General features: G+C 36.9%; 1 protein-coding gene across 1 annotated transcript in view; it reads left to right on the top strand.

Annotated features, from left to right (window-relative positions):
* The window catches only part of GDA (guanine deaminase), an 86648-nt gene that overhangs the window by 37831 nt on the left and 26759 nt on the right, over positions 1-22058 (top strand). The window contains exons 2-5 of the mRNA XM_037155043.2: positions 5274-5362; positions 9761-9932; positions 19116-19203; positions 21399-21504. Of these exons, the coding sequence (XP_037010938.2) occupies positions 5274-5362; positions 9761-9932; positions 19116-19203; positions 21399-21504 (455 nt within the window). The remainder of the gene's footprint in view (positions 1-5273; positions 5363-9760; positions 9933-19115; positions 19204-21398; positions 21505-22058) is intronic.

Below are 22058 nucleotides of genomic sequence, written 5' to 3'. Positions count from 1 at the left end.
CACTGTCTGTCCTTTGGAACCGATGGGCCCATTGTCACCATTCCTTCCCATCTGGTCACCATTTCTTCCCCATCTGGTTCATTATCTATCTGTGTGTCTTAACTACCCAACTTTAGGCTCTATGAGTGGAGATTACATATTTATATATTTTTTACTTTACATTTTTATATACATTTAAAATGGGATTGACTTTAAAGTTTTATCTAAAATAAAACATGTATTATTAACAATTTTGAATATAAAATTATAAAAGGTAAAATTTTAAAAGTGTGCAGATGAAAGCAAAAATTACCCCCAAATCCATTATAAAGAGATATTAACCACTGTCAACATTTAGACCCAACACACCATATTCTTATAAAACATGTGATCATACCATTCATGTTATCTCACAAGCTTCATTTTAAAAAAACATCTTAAGATTGCATTGAGGATAGTTTTCCATTCAATACATATATGTATTCACTGTCACATTAACTCCTGCAGTGTTTAGTCATATTTAACCAATCCCTGTCATATTTTCAGTTTGTCAGTATTGTATATGTGCAGTTTATATTTTGGTGACTGGGGGCAGAGATTTGAAGAGAGTGGATTTAAAATCATCGAAGTAGAAGGCTAGGATGTGAGCTGACTAGAGAAATGCTTGGCATGTTTTTTGCTAATGTGCCCCTAAAAGAATTTTGAAAAGCTTTGTATGCTTTCATATTTAAAAAGCTGATATGCATAATTTTTATTAAATTTAAATATGTATAAAGTTCATCATTTCTGGCAAATCGTAGATATATACAAGTAAAATTGAACTGTGACATTACATATAAAAATATTTTTTTATTATTAAAGTTACAGATTATGTACAATATTACATTAGTTTCAGGTGTACAAGCCAGTGATTAGACATATAGTATATATAACTTACAAAGTGATGAATTGATAAATCTAGTACCCATTGATACCATACATAGTTGTCACAATAGTATTGACTATATTCTCTATGTTGTATTGTACTTTACATCCTCATGACTATTCCGCAATTACCAACTTGTACTTTTTAATCTCTTTACCTTTTTCACTCATTCTCCCAATCTCCCTTCCATCTGGCAACTGCCAAAATGTTCTCTGTATCTCTGAGTCTGTTCTGATCTGCTTGTTTCTTTATTTTGCTTTTTTTCAGATTCTACATTCGAATGAAATCATATGACATTTGTCTGTCTCTGTCTGACTTTTTTCACTCAACACAATACCCTCTAGGTCCATCCACATTATTCTAGATGTCAAAAGTTTATTCTTTTTTTAATGCCTAAGTCATACTTCATTGCATATATGCACCACTTTTTTATCTATTCATCTGTTAATGTACACTCTGACATTATTTTTTAAATGTACTTAATGGAGTGAAAATGTTATGATTTTATATCTACCTTAAACTATTCTAAAAATTGTGAGCTTACCTGTCTTTAATGATCTAAAATGCTATATAGTACTTTCTGTTCTTGAATTACTAGTTATATTCTACTTTCCTTACAGAGTTGTGCTAATACAATCTAGTTTTATTGATCAACCAGTGCAATAAAATTGTGTACATAAATTTAAATGTTTAAAATTTCCCCAGTCTATGAGGAAATTTAAAAAAATATATTATACATTTGAAAGATAATTTGTTAAATGTGAAATTAAAGTCTGTTTTATTTTTCTCCAACTAGATAAATATATCCATAGATGAGTGTTACTTGGTAGAATGAATAAAATACAAGCACCATTATTTTTTCTCATTTTTTATTTTTATAGAAGTAAATGCTGAGAATTATTTTCACATAAATCAAAGATGAGGGTGGTAGGAGTTTCTTATAGCAATCTCTCTATTTTTTGAACTCCTTATGACTTATTTAATAACAATTGTATATTAATCTACCATAAAAATATTTTAATAATCTGTCAGTGGATGAGCAATTAGGTCTCCTATAAGTTTTCTTTAAAGTAAAGATCAGAGTGCTAGAGAAATATCTTTGGGTGTCAGGCACAGGCATTGGTAGGAACACAGTTGAGCTTAATGCTTGGTTATTCCATGTATCATGTGCCGCTGAGAGAAGGAGACAGTTGCTTGTAGTTAGAGTTGAACTTTCATCAGATATATGTTGACTAAAAGTGATAAGCAGTATGAAGTAATACATGCTAGAATTCAAGCTGTACAAGGGAAATACTGAAAGAAGACTGCTAATGGATTGAGAAGAAGCGGAGAGGAGAGGGTAAAGGGAGGGCTTTTTAAGGTGGAAGATTGGTTGGAGTTGAAGTGCCAAACAAGTAGAAGAAGAAATTGTGATCAGACATGTGAACTGGGAGTTCTGGAGGTGGGGCAGTTATAACGTGAAGTTCATGGAAATAGCAGGCCATGGTGTCAAAAGGGTTGTCCATGTTGATATTATAAGGAAGAAAGGGCTTAAAGAAAGGATGTGAGGTAGGTGTCAACAGGTTTGAACAATGAGAGAAAGGTTGGTAAAGGAGGACAACAAAAAGAAGCAAAAGATTCTCTTGAAAGTTGAAGGTTCCATCTTTATTTACAAGGAGCTGCAAGATAAATGTCTTGGAAATGGCCATGGTGACTATGGGATGCACCAAACTCATTGCCTGAACCTGACGTATGAATACCTGCCATTTGAGAAGCATTATGGAAGCCATGTCCTCAGGGTAGAGCCCCAGCTATTAGGAGGGAGAAACTCAGAACGTGCATTGAAGACAGAGGGGAGTTTGCTACTTTGGAAGGGCAGAAACAGAAGGTCACAGTGAAGGGTTTTGGTAAGTGGAAAGTAGTGGGAGCTCAATCAGGGACAAGGAAGGACAGAGCTTTAGTGAAAATAATGATACGGATCAAGATCCTTCGTGTTTATGTGAGGAGCAGGTGAATTCTAGCTTGAACGTCAGCTGAAGATAACAGAAAAGAGAGTGGGTGGGTTTATTCTAGTGGTCTTTAAGGAGTTGGGTTCTTGCCTAACTAATAAAAATCTGCTGTAAATTGATAGAAGGTATGTCTTGTTTGGTTAGAATAATTGACGCTTACAGGTTGCAGACATTCTAAATTATTATTTTAATTACTTTTTATTGCCAGTATATCATTGGGATTGTTTTTGCATCTATTTTATTAAATAACAAATAACATTGGCTTGTAATTTTTGCTCTCTGTTTGCATGTATGTGTTTATGAATGTGTTGTGTGTACTTTGTCAGGTTTTATATGAGGATTATGCTAGCTTTGTAAAAATGGAGAGGTGTCTACTCTTTACCATGCCTTGGGACTCTTTACCCTGCACAGATATTATCTGTTTTTTGTAAGCTGGAAAGAAATTAGCTAAGAAATTCTCTGAATGTGTGCTGTCCATTGCAGTACATTAAGCACTTGAAATGTGGCAAGACTATGAATTAAAGTTTTTAATTTTTTAGTTTCTTGTTTTTTATTTTAAATTTAATTTTCCATTTAAGAATTGATATTCATGTCAGTTTTGGAAACCTTTTAAGTGCTTTTGGATCAATTGGGGTATGTGAATCTACTTTTTATAAATTATATAAAATCTAAGTATACATATAAAATATTTCTGATGAAAATTTAGTTATCTAATTGAAATATACTTTAAATGCAAGTGCAAAATACACCCAGGAATTTAAAAACTAAATACTCCCACCAAAATAAAATTAATAACTTTATTTTTATTCATGTCAACATGATAATTGTTTATCATGGCCACCTATGTTGTTAAATAAAACATTTTAAAATTAATTTTACCTGTTTTGTCTCAAACATTTAGTGTAGCTATTAGAAAAGTTAAAGTTACATGTGCATTTGTGAAGGACATTATATTTCTATTAGGCAGCATGGTTCTGAACCATACAATTTCCTAAAGAGTTAGTAAAACTTCTCAGTTTCTTCTAAAATTAGTTCATTCAGTTTTCCTACCTCTCTAGAATATATTTTGATCATTTATATTTTTCTCAAAGTCATTTATTGCAAATATATTTTCAAATGTGGAAATATCATGTTTTACAAATATTTTATTATTGATTAATTGCTTTAATAGTATATCAGTCCTGAATTATAGTAATCATTTTTTGTGGGTTTTGATTAATTTTGTGTCTGCTTTGATATTTATGTATTTGAATGTATTTTTTGAATCATCAAGTTACTTTTCCTTATTTGTAGAAATTACATATTCATTGTCTCTTCTAAAAATATTCTAATTTTTAAGAAAGTGTATCTTTAATGAATAAGGAAGTTAAGGTTTATTTTATTTTAGTTTTACAAATTATTTTTTGCAGTATATTGCCTTACTTCTAATTAATTAGATACATTTTATCTACAGTTTTTTTTTTAGCATTTCATGTTCCATGAATTTTTTTTCTTACAGTATTGCATTTAAAAACGAAACGAGGTATTTCCTTTTTGCCCTGTCTTGCTTTGCAAGCCATTTTTTATAGAGAAAGCAATCACATTATACTTAAAAAATTATCAGGATCAGGTATAATGTATCTAGCATTTAATATACTCCAAAGGTCTGCTAACTTCTTTACTGAAATGATCGCAAGGCCTCACAATAGCCTTGTGAAGTATGTACTAGTATTACCCTGTTTGCAGAGGGGGAACCAGACCAAGAGAGATTAAGAGACCCATCCAGGTTTCCAACCTTCAGCCCATGGGCTTCAGACTTCACAAATCTAACAGGAGCAATTGCTATGTTCATGTCTGAGACATAGTACTAGAAGGATACTGCAGACGACTAGTATCAGAACATCAACCTAGTTCACGCTAAGACTCAATTGTCAGGCAACTATGAGCAATTATTAGTGTTAATAAATTACCCCATGATGCACTACTGCAGCACTCTGAACTTGAGTTTCCCATAATAGCCTAACAAAAATCTTTTTGTCCTCTGCAGTGAGGTATACTTTCTATAAACAATTGTTTTCTTCAATCATTTTCAGGGGTGGGGAAGAAATAAATATTAATTAGCCATTTAAAACACCCTGTATCTTCAAATTAGAATTTTTGAAGTCCTACTTATATCTACAGAATGGTAGAAAAGGAGAAATAACGTGCAATTTACTTTGCTGGGCAGCCAAAAGCAAACAACTGCTTTTGCCTTTAAACTCAGTCACATTTGATATCAAATATCTTTTAAAATTAACTCAGCTACAGTATAGTCTCTTTTAAAAAGAGTTATGTATTTAGTAGCAATGAGTGACTATGTATGGTTCATTAATTTGTGATTCTTTCCTTCCTTTCTTTTAAAGATAGTGTTTTTAGAAGAAGCATCTCAACAAGAAAAGCTGGCCAAAGAATGGGGCTTCAAGCCGTGTGATATAAGAGAACTGAGCCGCCAGTAAGTCATTGCCAACTTCTTCCCCTTTGTGGATGCCATTAACTGGTATCAAATGATAAGAAATCTGCCTTGAGAGACAGAGAGGCTTTGTGAATTTTTTAAGGTGTGAGGTGTGAAGGAGGAGATAGATAAAGACAGGAAGCTGAAGGACAGGATAGAAGTTTTGAGTACTAGAAGCTGCCTTCTTTCACTTAATCCTTCAGCAAATATTTGTTAAGCTTAGTATATACACAGACTAGGATCTGGGGGGTGAAAATTGTTTACTAAGTCTTTGCCCTCGCAGAGTTTATAGCCCCTGGGGAACGCAGAGAGTAAACAAGTGCACAGATACGTAAGTGTGACAGTGATGGGTGGTGTACTTTCTGTAGAGTAAATAAAGAAAGCACAGTAGAGATAATTGTTGGGAGGGTAGGAGGGCACTTTGGGGAGCAATCGCTCTGATAGCATGGTTAGTTAGGTAAGACCTATTTCCAAAAGTGCATTTGAGGTGTGATTTTATGTTCCAAGTGCTTTTAGTAGTTTTTTAAATAATTTATTCAAAATATGTTTCTTGTGGTTGACTCACCAGATCCTGCTAGAAACAATTCTGTCTTGAGGGCAGCCCCTGACCAGTCCCTCATATACTGTGATGTAGGTCTGTTCTGAGGGTTAACCCCACCTGTGAACAGGTGTTTTCTGTCATTTTGTTCTCTAGATCACTGTACCATCCTCTGCTTTATCCAACCTGCTATTGATATCTTCTAGTGGGTTCATTTCAGATTTTTGTTCCACTTCTTGGAATATACTCAAAGGAACCCAAAACACTGTTTTGAAAGAATATTCATACCCCTATGCTCATTGCAGTGCTATTTATAGTAGCCAAGATTTGGAAGCAGCCCAAGTGGCTATCAATAGATGAGTGGCTAAGAAAGCCCTGGTACATTTATTTACACAATGGAATACTATGTAGCTGTTAAAAAGAAGGACACCTTACCTTTGGCGACTCATGGATGGATCAAGAGAGTATTATGCTAAGTGAAATAAGCCAGTCAAAGAAAGACAAATACCATATGATTTCACTTATATGTGGAATCTAATTAACAAAATAAACACATAGAAACAAACTGATATAGAGAAAAGATTGACAGCTGTCAATAGGAAGAGTGGTTAAGGGACTAGGCAAAATAGGTGAAGAAATTAAGCAAAAAAGTAAAAAATAAAACAAGCTCATAGACACAGACAACAGTATAGTGATTACCAGGGAGAAAGGGGGGTAGAGAGAGGTAGAAGAGGATAAACAGGAGACAAATGTTGATAGGAGATTAAACTCGAGGTGGTGAACACACAATACAATATACAGGTGGTGTATTATAGAATTATACACTTAAAACTGCAATAAATTCAATTAAAAAAGTAAGCGACACAAATAAACCTTGTTGTGTCCAACTGCTAAAGAGGCGGAAAAGGAGGGGAATGCTGAAGGTTTAGTTCTGTTCTTCCCTCTGCAGAAACCTGTGGCACCACCAGGTTCTAGGCTTCCCTACACAGAGGAGATTCTCAAATCCGAATCCTACCTTTAACTCTTCTGTGACCTCTTAGCTCACATTTCCAATTGCTTTTAAAAAACTTGACTCTAGGTTTAATATGACATCACCATTCCCTCAAATGAAATTTTCTTCTAAATTCTTTGATTTTATGTCATATGTTCAGCCTCCCATGCTCAAAACTTACTCTCTTTGACTCATTTCTCTCCTTTGCTTCCTAATTAAAAATCAAGTTCTTTCTCTTATATTCATCCTTTTCCTTTTTTTCTGTCACCATAATCTCTATTAAAAAATCTCATGTTTCAGAGATTAAAAGAGTCTTTTCACACATGCCCGCCACCATCAGATCCTTTAAACCAGATGTTTAATATGTTACAGTTCTGCCAAAGAAAATAAAAAAATAGAGAAATGCATGTCCTCATGATTCTCTTACTGTTGGCTATAGAATAACAAATATAGGTTGATTTACTAACTTGAGTATTCAAGACCCTTTCTAAAAAATCTTTTTTATTGTTATTATTTAGAAAACATTTAATATAGTAAAATGCATAGGTCTTAGGTATATAATTTAATAAAGGTTTATAAATATATACCTATGTAGCCAACATGCCAATCAAGATTCCTCTCATCCTAGAAAGTTGCTTTGTGCCCCTCCTACTCATGCTCCAGCCCCACAGGCAACCCCTGACTGGTCTCTGTCATGTAGATTACTTCTATTTGGTTTTGAATGTCATGTAAATGGAATAACTCAATACGTGCTCTTTTGTGTCTGGACTTTCCCACCCGTCATAATGTTTCTGAGATGCATTCATACTGTTCTGTATAGCAGTAAGTAGTTCATTCTTTTTCATTGCTCAATAATATTCCATTGTATTAATATACCAAAGTTTATCCATTTTCCTGTGGTATTTAGATTGTTTCCAATTTGAAGCTGCTATGAACATTCTTTTTTTTTTTTTGCTTTTTTATTTCATTTGGGTAAATTACTAAGCATGAAATTGCTCACTTAAACTCTTTATACTTTGACCACTATATGTATCTCTTTTTTTATACCTCCTATCTCTCTCTCTCACCCCCGCCTCTCTCTCTCTCTCTCTCTCTCTCACACACACACACACACACACACACACACACACACACACACACGGCCTTACTCACCCCTAATCTCCTAACTAGGTTATATTATAATCTCTTTGAGGGCAACAAGATGCCTTATTTCTCTAAAAACTCCACAAAGCTTAGTAAAGATTTTAAAACATATTAGGAACTCAGGAAATAATATTTGATTGGACAATTCAAGTGTATGAAGAAGTCACACTTCCATTCCATTTTATGGTGGTAGAGACAGTAAATGACACAAGGATCGAAGAGGCCAGTGAATCTGCGTTTCCCCCTCTCCCTCTGCATGCCCCCTCAGCACTGCCTTCTTGTCTTGCTTACAGGTTGTCACTGCTCTTCACTTCTAAAGTGAATGAACAGTTCTGACACATGGAGGGAAATGACCAAGGGTCCTGAGTCACTGACAACTGCCATGGTTTGAATCTAGTTGACTAGATGAATAATTACTTTTTTCAAACTACTTAAATCTCCTGAGTTGCAGTTCACTCTTATATAAATAAGATAACAATATTACTTCATAGATTTGTTGTGACTATTACATCATCATCACAACTAATATTTTTGGGGTGTTTTCCATCCTCTAAGTGCTGTTTTTATGCATGCCAACTCAATCCTCACAACAGCCCTGGCACTCCTATTTCCATCTGACACAGGGGAAACTGAACCACAGAGAGATTAAATTACATGTTGAATATCCCACTGCTGGTTTATGGTGGGGCATGGATTCAAAATCAGGCAGCCTGAGTCAAGAATGTATATAACAAACCCCTGTAAGGAACAAATAAGATGATGCACGCAGAATGCTGTGCCCAGTGTCCAGTACACGTACATTTTCAGTAAACATTACCTGTTGTCACCATCATCATCATTATTATTGTTATCATTCCCAGTTATCATTTCTTAAAATAAAGCATTTATAGATACCCATGTCTTTATTAGTTTTCCACTGAGGTGGTATACATTTGAATTGGTAGTATAAGGGATTTTTTGGTTAGGTCATTTTAAGTTCAAATTCTTTATGTATATAAAATATAATATTTATTTGGGGTGTTGGTGGTATATAGTATCTTTTAACAAATACCTGTTTTGATGACATTAAACACAATACATACCGATGAACAGAAGAAATAGTTCTTTCAAAAAGCTTTAAATACTTTTTAGCTCTGGGCTACCTCAATTCTGCGGGTAGTGCCTCTGAAAACTCGTAGAAACATCTTTCCAGGCCTTTTTGTTAGAAGAGTCATAGAAATGTAAAGATTAATTGGTGGATCAGGGTAACAGCAGGAGTGATCAGAAGCACCGGGCATTGCAATGGTATCTTCACGTCTCCTCTCCGGTTATCCTTAGTGGCTCGTGTCTAATTCCTCAGCATGGCTCTAGAAAATTTGAAGACCTCCTCTCTCATCTTTTTTTCCCTGTCTTACAACCCTAATTTGTGAGAACAAAGTCATAGAATGAAAGCATCGCTTCACTCCTTCCTTGTGCTCTGACTGCTTTGCTTCTGACCAGTACCGTGCTTTTCCCTCCCTTCTTTATCTGTGGTTGACCTCTCACCAGCCATTCCAAGTTAGGAGCTATGTCTTTCAGAGTTTCATTGCAATTTCTTGATCTCTCAATAAGAGGAGAACTTGCTCATCTGATGGCTTCAGCTCTAAACCTATGTGGGGTGAACAGTTCAATCATTGCCCAAGAGGAAGCATGATTTAAAGATATAGAAAATGCCTAAGGATGCTATTTCTCTCATCTTCATTTTCAGTGAGTTCTTCATGCCCGGGCTGGTTGATGCACATATCCATGCCCCTCAGTATTACTTTGCTGGAAGTCATATGGACCTGCAGCTTCTGGAGTGGCTGACCAAGTATACGTTTCCTACAGAACTCAAATTCAAGAGCATTGACTTTGCAGAAGAAGTATACACTAGAGTTGTCGTGAGTATCCTGCATGTGAGACTCGGTGTACTATCTTTGGTAGCCTGTAGAAACATTAATTTCTTGGGGCAAAATTTAAGTGTAAAACACAGACAGTCAAGGCTAGAGTGGACTATTGAGATTTTCTCAGTCTTTCATAGCCCAGTGAGTTTGTGACCACCTCACTACACAGCTTGTCACTAGCAAGGAGAGCACTTGAGTTCGAATTTCCAAACTCCCAATCTGGTGGGCTCTCATGACTCTCTGTCTTTTACTTTTTGTGTTTTACTTTACTAAATTTGTATTTAATGCATATGTGTGTTCTCTTACTCCTGTTAATCCACAACACTGTTCTGGGGACCATATGGAATAGCTGCACAACCTTTGGAAAGTTCTGCAACTCGTTTTCCCCATCTGTAAAAAAAATAGAGATAATGATTGTGCCTATTTCACAGGATTGTTGTAAGAATCAGGCAAGTTAATATTTGTTAGGTTCTTAGAATAGTGCTTGACATATGGTAAGCACTCTATGTGTTTGCTTTAAAAAATACCCAAGGAAGTGTAAAATTAAAAATTTAAATTACAATCATAAGGATGTCATGCTATTTTGGTAGTTTCACAAGGAGGGAAAATAGGATGTTTCCATTACTGGGCATATGGGAATGTGACCAGCATTGTCACCACTAGAGGGAACTATGAGGCTAGTTCCGCCACTGAAGGGTGTCTGTAGTAGGTGCCAGCCCTTCTTTGAAGGCTATGAAAATGTCCTTCCATCTCACTCTCTCAGAAAATCATTTCCAGCCTTTCCATACCAACCCTCTGCGCAATCCATTTAGCAACCAGAATTAAAGTTGCAAATACCTTCGTATCTGACCACTACCTCTGGACACTCTGTCTGAATATTCCTGCATTTTTGTTGGACCCCATTGATGAATTTTCTCCTAAAGTGATGGCTATGTGAGGATGACACTATTATAAGCCACATTTCATGACCAGTTATCCTGCCAGTTCCCTTGTCTTACATCACTCAAGCCTTAAAGAATAAAAACAAGTGCTATCATTTAGACACTTGCCTCACTTAATTACACGTTCAATGTAATTGTGGATCTTACATACTTAACATGTGTCCTCATGACACCGGAAAGACAGAGAAGGACTAAAGCTGTGTGTGGAGTTGCCAGTGCATTGTGTTAATGAATTGTGTTAACCACACCAAATCTTTTATTTTCAAACTTTATTAGTACCTTGCATTATTCTAAAAATGGTTTGAGATATCTTAAAATTGCATAGTACCCAACAAAAGAAAATGAGTCACAAAATCATGGTAAAGGAGAAAAGAATGGAGGAAAAATAAAATAACACCAAGAGGTAAATGTATGCCATGGTTTTTATCACAAATTTGGCTTTAAGTGTCTAGCAGCTGACCCACAGAGGGAAATCAGTTTTGAATTCTACACTGTCTGTGTGGTTTAAAAATCACACAGTGATTGTTAATCAGAGTCAGACAGTGATTGTTAAGGGAAATGAAGCATATCTATTTTTCATACTGAAATTTAAGAAAATTATACACAATATTCCAATATATTCCAATATATAGCTACATGCTATATATTGTCAAAATCCATATATTGTCAAGGTGCTATAGTATCAAAAAGTCCAGATATACCAGTGTTGTATGTTTAGAGAGAGTATCTAGAACTATGTGGTTTTGGGGCCATACTCCTTAAGTTGTATTTCTTAAGTCAGGGATTTGGGTAAGACTTTGATATCGGTGAGTACAAAATAGGTGTTATTCTCAACAAGTATTTGCAGTTCATGCAGCCAGTGTTTCTGATTATGGGCAGGACCACACACTGTAAGAACTGCATGGGCCAAGGGTGTGGCTGACAGCTGTGTAAAAATTAAGATTTGTTAACTAGAATGTGTCCTTCAGCTGAAGACTGTGCCTGGCAATGCATAGGGGTGCTATGCTAAGGCAGTACTCATGAATATTATCAAGACAGTTTTTTTTTATTTCCTCCCTCAGAAAACAGTTCTAGATCTATATTTTAACAAATGGGCAATCAAGACCACAGAGTTTTACACCGTAGATTTTGTCAACTATGGGTAGTATTTCTACTGTCCTCATTGCTAAATAGCTGAAATTTCCCATTTAGATTCATGTTCAAGGCCAGGTTTTAGAAAGGTATTTAAATTTTTTAAAATTTAGAAAATGTCTAATTATATTTCCATTTGAATTTGGAGTTTATTTTACTCTGGTTAGTGAATGTAATTTTTATGACTATTTTTCTTGGCAATTAATTCACTGTTAGTGTATGACACAATTAAAGGTCAATTTTTATGGATGTTTGCAATGACACTTTTTACGTCTCTGTTAGACTAAGTTGTAGACGTATTAAGCAAGTCTTCTATCATTTTTCTCTATATCTCTCATATAATGAGACAAGAATCTTACATACTCTTCCCTTCTCATGTTATAGCCCCCTTGCCACGTCCTATGATATAGCATCTGAGATTTTAGCTTTAGTTTATTATGTACTACCTCCACTTCATTTAACATAAGTAAGTTTTGATGTTTAAATTTAATATTTTAAAATTCATTTTATTTAATTCCAGTTTATTATTTTCAACACCTGCACTTACTTTAACAATGAGTTTTTACCTTTTTAAATATATTTTATTGATTATGCTATTTGGTTGTCCTAATTTTTCCCCCTTTGCCCGCCTCCACTTGGCACCCTCATTCCCTCCAGGAATTCCCCCCACCTAGTTCGTGTCCATGGGTCGTGCATATAAGTTCTTTGGCTACTCCATTTCCTATACTATTCTTAACATCCGCCTGCCCATTCTGTAACTACAGTTTGTACTTCTTATTCCCTGCATGTTTTCCCTCATTCCTTCCTTTTACCTTCCCAACTGATAACCCCTCAAAATGATCTCCATACCTGTGATTCTGTTTCTATTCTTCTTGTTTGCTTAGTTTGTTTCTTACATTTAATTATTGATAGGTGTGAAATTATTGCCATTTTAATGTTCATAGTTTTGATCTTCTTTTTCTTAAATAAGTCCCTTTAATATTTCATGTAATAATGACTTGGTGATGATGAACTCCTTTAATTTTACCTTGTCTGGGAAGCACTTTATCTTCCCTTCAATTCTAAATCATAGTTTTGCTGAATAGAGTAATCTTGGTTGTAGGTCCTTGCTTTTCATCACTTTAAATACTTCTTGCCAGTCTCTTATAGACTGCAAAGTTGCTTTTGAGAAATCAGCTGATAATCTTACAGGAACTCCTTTGTAGTTAATTGTCTGCTTTTCTCTTGCTGCTTTTAAGATTCTCTCTTTATCTTTAACCTTTGAGGTTTTAATTATGTTGTGTCTTGGTGCGGTCCTCTTTGTGCCCATCTTGTTTGGGCCTCTCCATGATTCCTGGACTTGTATGTCTATTTCCTTCCACAATTTATGGAAGTTTTTCTTCATTATATTTTCCAAATAAATTTTCAATTTCTTGTTCTTTCTCTTCTCCTTCCAGCAGCCCTGTGATTCAAATGGTATGTTTGAAGTTGTCCCAGAGGTTCCTTAAAGTATCCTTGTTTTTTTGGATTCTCTTTTCTTCTTGCTGCTCTGATTGAATTTTTTTTTCTTATGTTCCAAATAATTGATTTGATTCTCAGGTCCATCCACTGGTAGTTTCTTGTAAATTTTTCTTTAGTTCATTTATTGCAAACTTCATTTCTGCCTGGGTCTTTTTTTATGTTGTTGAATACTCAATGAGTTCCTTAAGCATCCTGATAGCCAGCGTTTTGAACTCTGCGTCTGATAGATTGTTTACCTCCTTATTGTTCAGTTCTTTTTCTGGGGTTTTGTTCTATTCTTTTATTTGGACCATATTTATTTGTCTGCTCATTTTTGGCAGCCTCCCTGTGTTTGTTTCTATGTATTAGGCAGAGCTGCTACTCCCTTAGTAGCATGGCCTATTGTAGAAAAACACACCAGTAAGTTGAATGGGACAGAGCCATAGGCAATCCCCAGTGAGGGGCAGCCTGTATGAACCAGGTTGATGGAATGTCTGATATTGTGTTCCTAATCTGTGTTCTGTGTGTGGAGAAGGGCTCAGAAAGGGGACTATGCCACTGCCTGGCCTCCGGAGTTTGGTCTAGGAGGAAGCTGTCCTCCAGTACTTTCCCTGATGCTAGATACTTCAGATTCTCCCCGTATTCCACTGGTGTTCTTCCAGATACTTCCCCAGTGCTGGAGCCCAGAGCAAGTGAGTCTAAGCTCTAAGTCACTGAAGTCCCTTTAAGAGGAGACTTCAGAGAATCCCACAGTTTCTTCAGCTGCCCCAACCCCCACTGGTTTTTGCAGCCTGAAGTTATGGGGACTTACCTTCCCAGCACTGGAACCTGGGCTGGGCGGTCTCGTGTTGGGCTGAGGTCTTTCGTTCCTGAGGTAGTCTGCCAATTTTTACCCACCATTTTTGGGTGTGGGACTGCTCATTCTGCATCTCTACATCTCCATGTGTATCCAAGCATCTTGGCATCTCCCCCTTCCTACCCATCTGGATGAATGTGACTTCTTTAATTTTTTGGTTGCCAGATTTCCATACTCTTCAATTTTCTGATGATTCTGGGTGATAGGTGTTTTGTATTTTAGTTGCAATTTTTACTGTGGTTGAGTAAGGAGGTGAGCCATGTTTACCTATGCATCCATCTTGACCAGAAGTCTCCTTTGAGTTTTTTTTGTTGTTGTTAGCTATTTGGATCCCTTTCTTTTAGATTAATTCTTTATTTTCTTGGAATATATCTCTGATAATTCTTTTTCAGTAAAGTGGGTGATAAACATTTTAAATCCTTGAACTATCAAAAATGGTTTTACTTTCTTCTGACTCTGAAATGATGTGCTTTTATCATAGAAAAAAATTGTATTTGAAATACCCATCAGCATCCAATGTGCTGGTGTCAATCTGATTCTCACTCCATTCTGGCTAATTTGCTGGCCTTCAGGATACTCTGAAATTTCACTTATAGATTTTTTTTCAGTTCATTATCTTTAATATATAGTTTATTCAGTATGAGAACTCCTGTCTATCTTTCAATTAGGGAATTTCTCTTTCTCTGTGAATATATTTGTCCCTTCAATCTTTTCTTTTTTTGGTAACTCCTATCAGAAAAATGTTGAAACTTTTATATATACTTTTATATCTCATTTTTTCTTTTAAAAATAATTTCATTGAGATATAATTTATGTATCACAAACTCACTAATTTTAAGGCAACCATCACCACAATCCAGTTTTAGAAGATTTTTATTAGTCAAAAAAGTTTCTTTATGCCTATTGTATCACATTCTTCAAGAACACCATAGTCCAATTTTGCAAGTCACTGTTTCACTCTACTGTTATAATAGCCTGTCTTTTTTCAAGGACATCATGTCCAATTCTATTTATCTAAGAATACTAATTTTAGTTCATTTATATCTCTTGTTGCTTAGTCATTCAGCTTCCTTGGGTGTTCATTCAATAAATATTTACTGTGTACACAGGCTGTGGACACTTTAGGAGTCGCTGGAGATTGAATTTGATGTCTGTGTCATGGTATCAGCTTTCCTCCTGGACTTGTGGTTCTGAGAGACAGCTCATTCTTGTCTGTAGCTGACAGGTTCTAATCATCCTCTATTGGCAGCCAGATGCATTTTATTTCATGTGCAAAGTGTCTTAAAATTTGGAAAGATTGACATAAAATTCCAGCTTTTCAAATTCTCTTGTCCTTTGGGACTGACATCACTGGGCTCTCATTTTTTTTTTTTTCAACAATTGGCTGATGCAGAGTAGAGACTGCTGTCTGAGGTATGGGACATGTTCTTCCCTTATTTAAGATCAAAGTATTTTTCCCCTCAGGGATTCTCTTTAAATTTATTCTACAACCCTTCTATTGACTTCCCAACTTCACTTATAAAAGTTTTACTTTTGTAGAACTATTGTTCTTTGATTTTCATAGGATTCTGTTCTTGTCTTATGGCTGCAATATCTTCTTTACTCCTTTCAAAATGTTAATCACATTGTTTTTAATCTCACTTCTATCTGACCCTGTTTCCTCCAATATTTTTTCCAGAGCTTTTCCTTCTCCTCCTCCTTTTCACAGCAGCTTTTCTTCAGTGTCTGTTGAAGCTTGAGCATATGTTCATAATTAAGTTTGATACCCTAAGGTGTCAGTTGGAAGATCTGGGTGCAGGTAGTTCTTGTTTACTAGTGAACTTCAGTGTCAGAGAAACAGTGAAGGTAGTGAACAGCCTTTTCAATTGTGGGCCCCACTTGTCATTGTGAGGATGTCTTTCTTATAGAGTTACTCATCTTCTCTAGGTAAGAGTCCTTCAGTCCTGCCAGGAGTAGTGGGTGTAATACATGTGGCAATCTGGGCAAGCTGACTGAAGGACCCTGGAGATAAGCCAGATTTGCTCTTAAACCTCTTCTTTTCAGCCTGTGTTCCATCTCGTCCTTTGGGGATTTTATCCTCTAAGTACTATTCAATTTCTACAAAGAGTACATCTCTCTTTCAAGGAACAGATTAGGCGTGATTGGAGGAGGGTCCTGCCAGGGCCTCATCATCTATAGACAGACTTTGAGCCAATTCCCTGTTAACAAGACTTTCAGTCAAGATGGAGGCAAAGGTAGACACACTGTGTCTTCTCACACAACAAAAATAAGGACAACAAAAATTTAGAAACAAAAAAACAACGAGTAGTGACAGTTGAACTGTATGGAAGTCTGACAGACATCCAAGGAGTTAAAGAAGAAACATTCATGTAGACCAGTAGGAGGGACAGAGTTGGGCAGCTGGGTGCAGAAGGCTCATGGCAAAGTGGGGCTGGTGGACCCCAGGCGTGCAAGCTGGCAGCAGGTGGACCCAGTGAGGTGGTAGATTGTGGAGAGGCACAGTGGCTGGCATACCTGGCATTCCCACATTCACGCACAGATAAACCAGGTGAAATTGGGTAGTGAGACAGGCCATGCAACCCAGGGTCCCAGCTCAGGGAAATAAAGCTTCAAATCACCTATTGAAAACACCTGTGGGTGTTGAGATGCTGGGAGAGACTCCCAGCCTCACAGAAGAGTTTGTTGGAGAGACCCACAGGGTCCCAGGACACATACAAACCCACCCACATGGGAATCAGCACCAGAAGGGCCCATTTTGCTTGGGGATAGTGGTGGAAGTGACTGAAATCTGGCAGAGAGTGGAGCGAGTGCCTATTCCCTCTAGGACCTCTCCCCCACATACAGTGTCACAACCCAGCCCCTGGGTTGCCCCTCCCTGTTGAACACCTAAGGCTCCACCTCTCACTACCTAACAGGCATGTCAAAACAACAGCAACAAAAAAAATTGGCCCAAATGGAAGAACAGATCAAAGCTCTAGCGCAAATGCAACTAAGTGATAAAGAGATAGCCAGCCTATCAGATGCACAGTTCAAAGAACTGGTGAGCAGGGTGCTCATGGAACTGGTTGAATTTTATTGCAAATTAGATGAAAAAAATGAAGGCTATGCTAAGTGAAATAAAGGAAAATGTACAGCGAACCAATAGGGATAGGAAGGAAACAAAGACTAAAATCAATGGAGTGGACCAGAAGGAAGAAGAAACAACCAAACAGAAAAGAATGAAGAAACAAGAATTCAAAAAAAAAAAAATGAGGAGAGACTTAGGAACCTCCAGGACATCTTTAAGCGTTCCAATATCTAAATTATAGGGGTACCAGAAGGAGAAGAGGAAGAGCAACAAGTGGAAAAGTTATTTGAAGAAATAATAAAGGAGAACCTCCCCAATATGACAAAAGAAACAGACTTCCAGCATGTCCAGGAAGCTCAGAGAGTCCCAGAGAAGTTGGACCCAAGGAGAAACACACCAAGGCACATCATAATTACATTACCCAAGATTAAAATGAAGGAGAGAATCCTAGAAGGAGCAAGAGAAAAGGAGACAGTCACCTACAAAGAAGTTCCCATCAGATTGTCAGCTGATTTCTCAAAAGAAACCTTATAGGCAAGAAGGGGCTGGAAAGAAGTATTTGAAGTCATGATAGGCAAGGACTGCATCCAAGATTGCTCTCTCCAGCAAAGCTTTCATTTAGAATGAAAGGGCAGATTAAGTGCCTCTCAGATAAGGTCAAGTTCAAGGAGTTCATCATCACCAAGCCCTTATTATATGAAATGTTAAAGGGACTTATCTAAGAAAAAGGAGATCAAAAACATGTATAGTAAAATGACAGCAAACTCACAATTATTAACAACCACACCTAGAACAAAAACAAAACCAAACTACATAGACAGGTAGAGCAGAAAGAGAACCACAGAAATGGAGATCACATGGAGGGTTAGCAACAGGGAGGTGGGAGGAGGAGAGAGGGGGAGAAGGTACAGAGAATAAGTAGCATAGATGGTAGGTAGAAAATAGAGGGGGGGGGCAAGAATAGTATGGAAAATGTAGAAGCTAAAGAACTTATGACACAGACACATGAGTTCCTGTGGGGGAATGTGGGTGGGAGAGGGTATGCAGGGTGGAGGGGAGTGAAGGGGAACAACTGTAATAGCATAATCAATAAACTATATTTTTTAAAGAAATTCTCTGTTAACAACTGCATGCTTCTCTCTCTTTCTCCTCCTAAGTTGCACTTAGGTTCTCGTCCATATTCTTTGTCTTCCAAGGGGGATGTTGAAGTGTTTCTTCTGCTCATGTCTCTTCTTATATTCTTCTGTTGGGTAATAAATTTTGTACTTTTTTACTGTTATTTTAGTGGAAGTTTGCTCAGGAAGAGACAGAGATATATGTGACCAATCTGTCAGAATGAACTAGAAGTCTGGCTGAATTCTTTTATGCTGTAATAGACAGAAAAATCTCATTTATTCACTCCTATATGCAATAAATTTTGCATATGCTTACACAAACCTAAAAGATAAAGAATGAATTAGCAACACATTTTATGAATTCTGCAAAACAGAACTGTGCGAATCTAGGAAATGAAAAGTATCAACTTCTCCAGCTCACACTTTTCAAATGTCAGCACTGCCAGTTACCTTAACTCTATTTCAGACTGAGATGACTTACCTTTAAATAAAAACATTTTCAAATTAAAAAATAGAATTCTATTTTCATCTGTATACTCCATGTGACTTTCTTGGTACATGCGACTCATGGTTTTTGTGATTTATTTTTAGAGGAGAACGCTGAAGAATGGAACAACCACAGCTTGCTACTTTGCAACAATTTACACTGACTCATCTCTGCTCCTTGCGGAAATTACAGGTGAGGAGATGAAAGCATGATCTATGGGCACATCCAACAAAGCCAGCCAGACCATCTCTGGCAGTGAGTTATTCTTGTGGGCAGTCTTGGCGTTTAACTACTGGAATTTGAGCATTGCATTTCTTGCAAGTAATAAATGTCTATGTATTACTGTGGCCCCTGAATGTTTTTTTATTATTTAAGAATTTGATTATTTACTTACAGTTTTTTGGTTCCAGAATGATGTGTATTAATTAATCTAGGGCTTTTTGGAGTGGGTTTATTAATTCTAGTGATGGCCATAGTGTGTAATAGTCAACAGATATATCTTGGCTGTTGGTTAGGCTCACGGTACTGTGCAAATTTCCGGGAACAAAATGAAACAGAACATAGTTCCTGCCCATAAGCTGCCAGATAGGACTAATTGATTAGTAACTGCACACATTGATTAGTAACTTTAGGAACAGCTGTAGTGCTCTTACTAAGATGCCTGGCATCACGCAAAGCACTCTACATGGATTATGTCGGCTAAGTTGCAAACAGCCTTTTGCGGCAGCTATTACATCCTTGTGTTTCAAATGGATAAACCAATGCTCAGAAAGGTTATAAAATATGCCCAAGTCACACAGCTAATTAGCAGAGCTGGGACTTGAATTAGGTTGATGATTCTGAAACTTGTATACAATACAGTGCCTAGCATATAGCAGCTGCTCGGTAAATGCTGTTGGCTGATCTGATGACACCACTGCTTGCTAACCAAGGTCATTGATGCCAAAGGCCTGAATCATGATGCTGAAAATAACTATTGCTTTTTTTTTGGAGGAGACAGAGAACCCAGAACTGGAGCATCTAGGAAGACTTCCTGGAAGGGAAGAGATTTGAAAACTTGGCTTTGAAGGAAAGATAAAATGGAGAAAGGAAAATGTTCTCCAAACAGGGGAAATGTCATGAGGCAGGAATGTCTATAGTGGACACTGGAAGCAGGGAACAGAGTAGCTGAACCAGGGGGCAGGATTCATTGCATGGAGAGTGGGGTGGGGGTGGTGAACAGGTTGGGTAGATGGAATGCTTCAGACTGTAGAGAGAATACACATCAAAATGCATGTTCTCATTTTTGAATATATATCAAAAACTCAAAGAAGGTTTTGAGCTAGATGAAATATGTGATGAAGGTGGTGTTTTAAGAAAGAGTAATCTAATGGCCAATTATTAAAATGAATTACAGGGAAAGACAGAGGCAGAAAGACTTCTGTAAGATCCTTATAACAGAAGTGGAGACATTGAAAAAAGAACTAACAATGCCCAAAGTAAACTGACCTTTCTAACTGAAATAGAATTTCTCTAGAACTTCTAAAGAGGACTAGGTTCTTTAGTGCTAAATGCTGCTAGTAGGACTGAATACAATTTTTGTTACAGGTAATAAAATTGGCGTAGCTACAGTTAAGAATAGTGGCAATATCTTGTCTAAGCAGGTGCCTGATACCTTATGTACACTACAGGGTGTGTTCCTTCTAACCCTGCACATAGCACAGGACACTGGACACGTAGCCATTTAGACCTTAAACAAGTAATACCCACTACCCTGGAAGTAACAGAGGAAGAAAGAGTTAAGTTCAACCAGGGCTGTCAAACTCCAGTGCCTTTTTTCTTATCACTAGACCATGCTGCTGTTTCTATAAAATGCAAGAAAAGTATAGAGAGGGACTCAATACATGGGACAGTGGCAGGGTAGGAAATGGGAAGGAAATTGTGAGCCATGGACAAAAGAGAAGGAATGAAGAAGAAAAAGGTGTAGACATGTTGACTTGTCAACACTTGTCTACATGTCTACCTGACATGTTGAATAGAGTGTTTCACCAGGACCTGAGGCTTCCCCTCTTCATTTGATAATATGGGAACAAGGATAGTTATTACTTGAGTAAAAATGTAGACAACTTGTATAAGAAAAGGAAAAAGCTGAGTAATAAGTACAAAATACCCAATTATTGCCTGACCAGCCTGGAAGTGGGGGTGGAGGCAGCAGAGGTTGAAGCAATGGATGGAAGACTATTTATTACTTACAGTCTTAGTGGGGTTTCGTTGTTGTTATTCTTATTAATGGATCATCTTTAACATTCTCATCTATGTTTGCATAATGCTTTTAAGTTTTTAAAAGTCTCAGAAGAGGTACTGTGTGGGAAAGACACGTGACTTAAGATTCTTTTCGTGTGCCTCAGATAAATTTGGGCAGCGGGCATTTGTGGGCAAAGTCAACATGGATAGGAATGACACTTTTCCAGAGTATAAGGAAACCACTGAGGAATCAATCAAGGAAACAGAGAGGTACGTTCGTCTTGATTTGTCTGGAAGGCATCCCCTCCGCCGCACTGATGGAGCTGGAGACAGAGGAAACCTCTGCACCAGGCGAAATGTGCACAAATGTTGCAGTGTGGGTTTGCCTGCCTTCATGAAATCCACTGGGTCCTTTAAAAAAGTTGCATGCCAACACTATTTTTGTATACCAATTATAGTTTAAAGCTTCCGGGAACTTGTTATAGGAGTTCTAGGGTAAGCCCCTACGTAAATAGAGGGATTCTTTTTTGAAGTGAATGATTTACCCTCTGTATTATAGGCCTGGTCTTCTGCGTATTGGACTTGCTTTAAGTGTGTGTGTGGCCTACTCATTAAATTACAGTTGACCCTTGAACAACATGTATTTGAACTTTTTATCTTATGTTGGGATATTCTACTGATCCTATTGGTACTTTTTCTACATTTCTTTTTTTAAAGATTTTATTTATTAATCTTTAGAGGGGAAGGGAAGGAGAGATGGAGAGAAATATCAATGTAAGGTTGCCTCTCACAAGTCCCCTGCTGAGAACTGGCCTGCAACCCAG

The sequence above is a fragment of the Artibeus jamaicensis genome, unplaced genomic scaffold (genome assembly GCF_021234435.1).
Source record: "Artibeus jamaicensis isolate MK-2021 breed Jamaican fruit bat unplaced genomic scaffold, CSHL_Jam_final scaffold_1964, whole genome shotgun sequence".
In the NCBI taxonomy this organism is placed as follows: Eukaryota; Metazoa; Chordata; class Mammalia; order Chiroptera; family Phyllostomidae; genus Artibeus; species Artibeus jamaicensis.
Note: the sequence above shows the minus strand (reverse complement) of the source record. Positions and strands in the feature narration are given on the sequence as shown.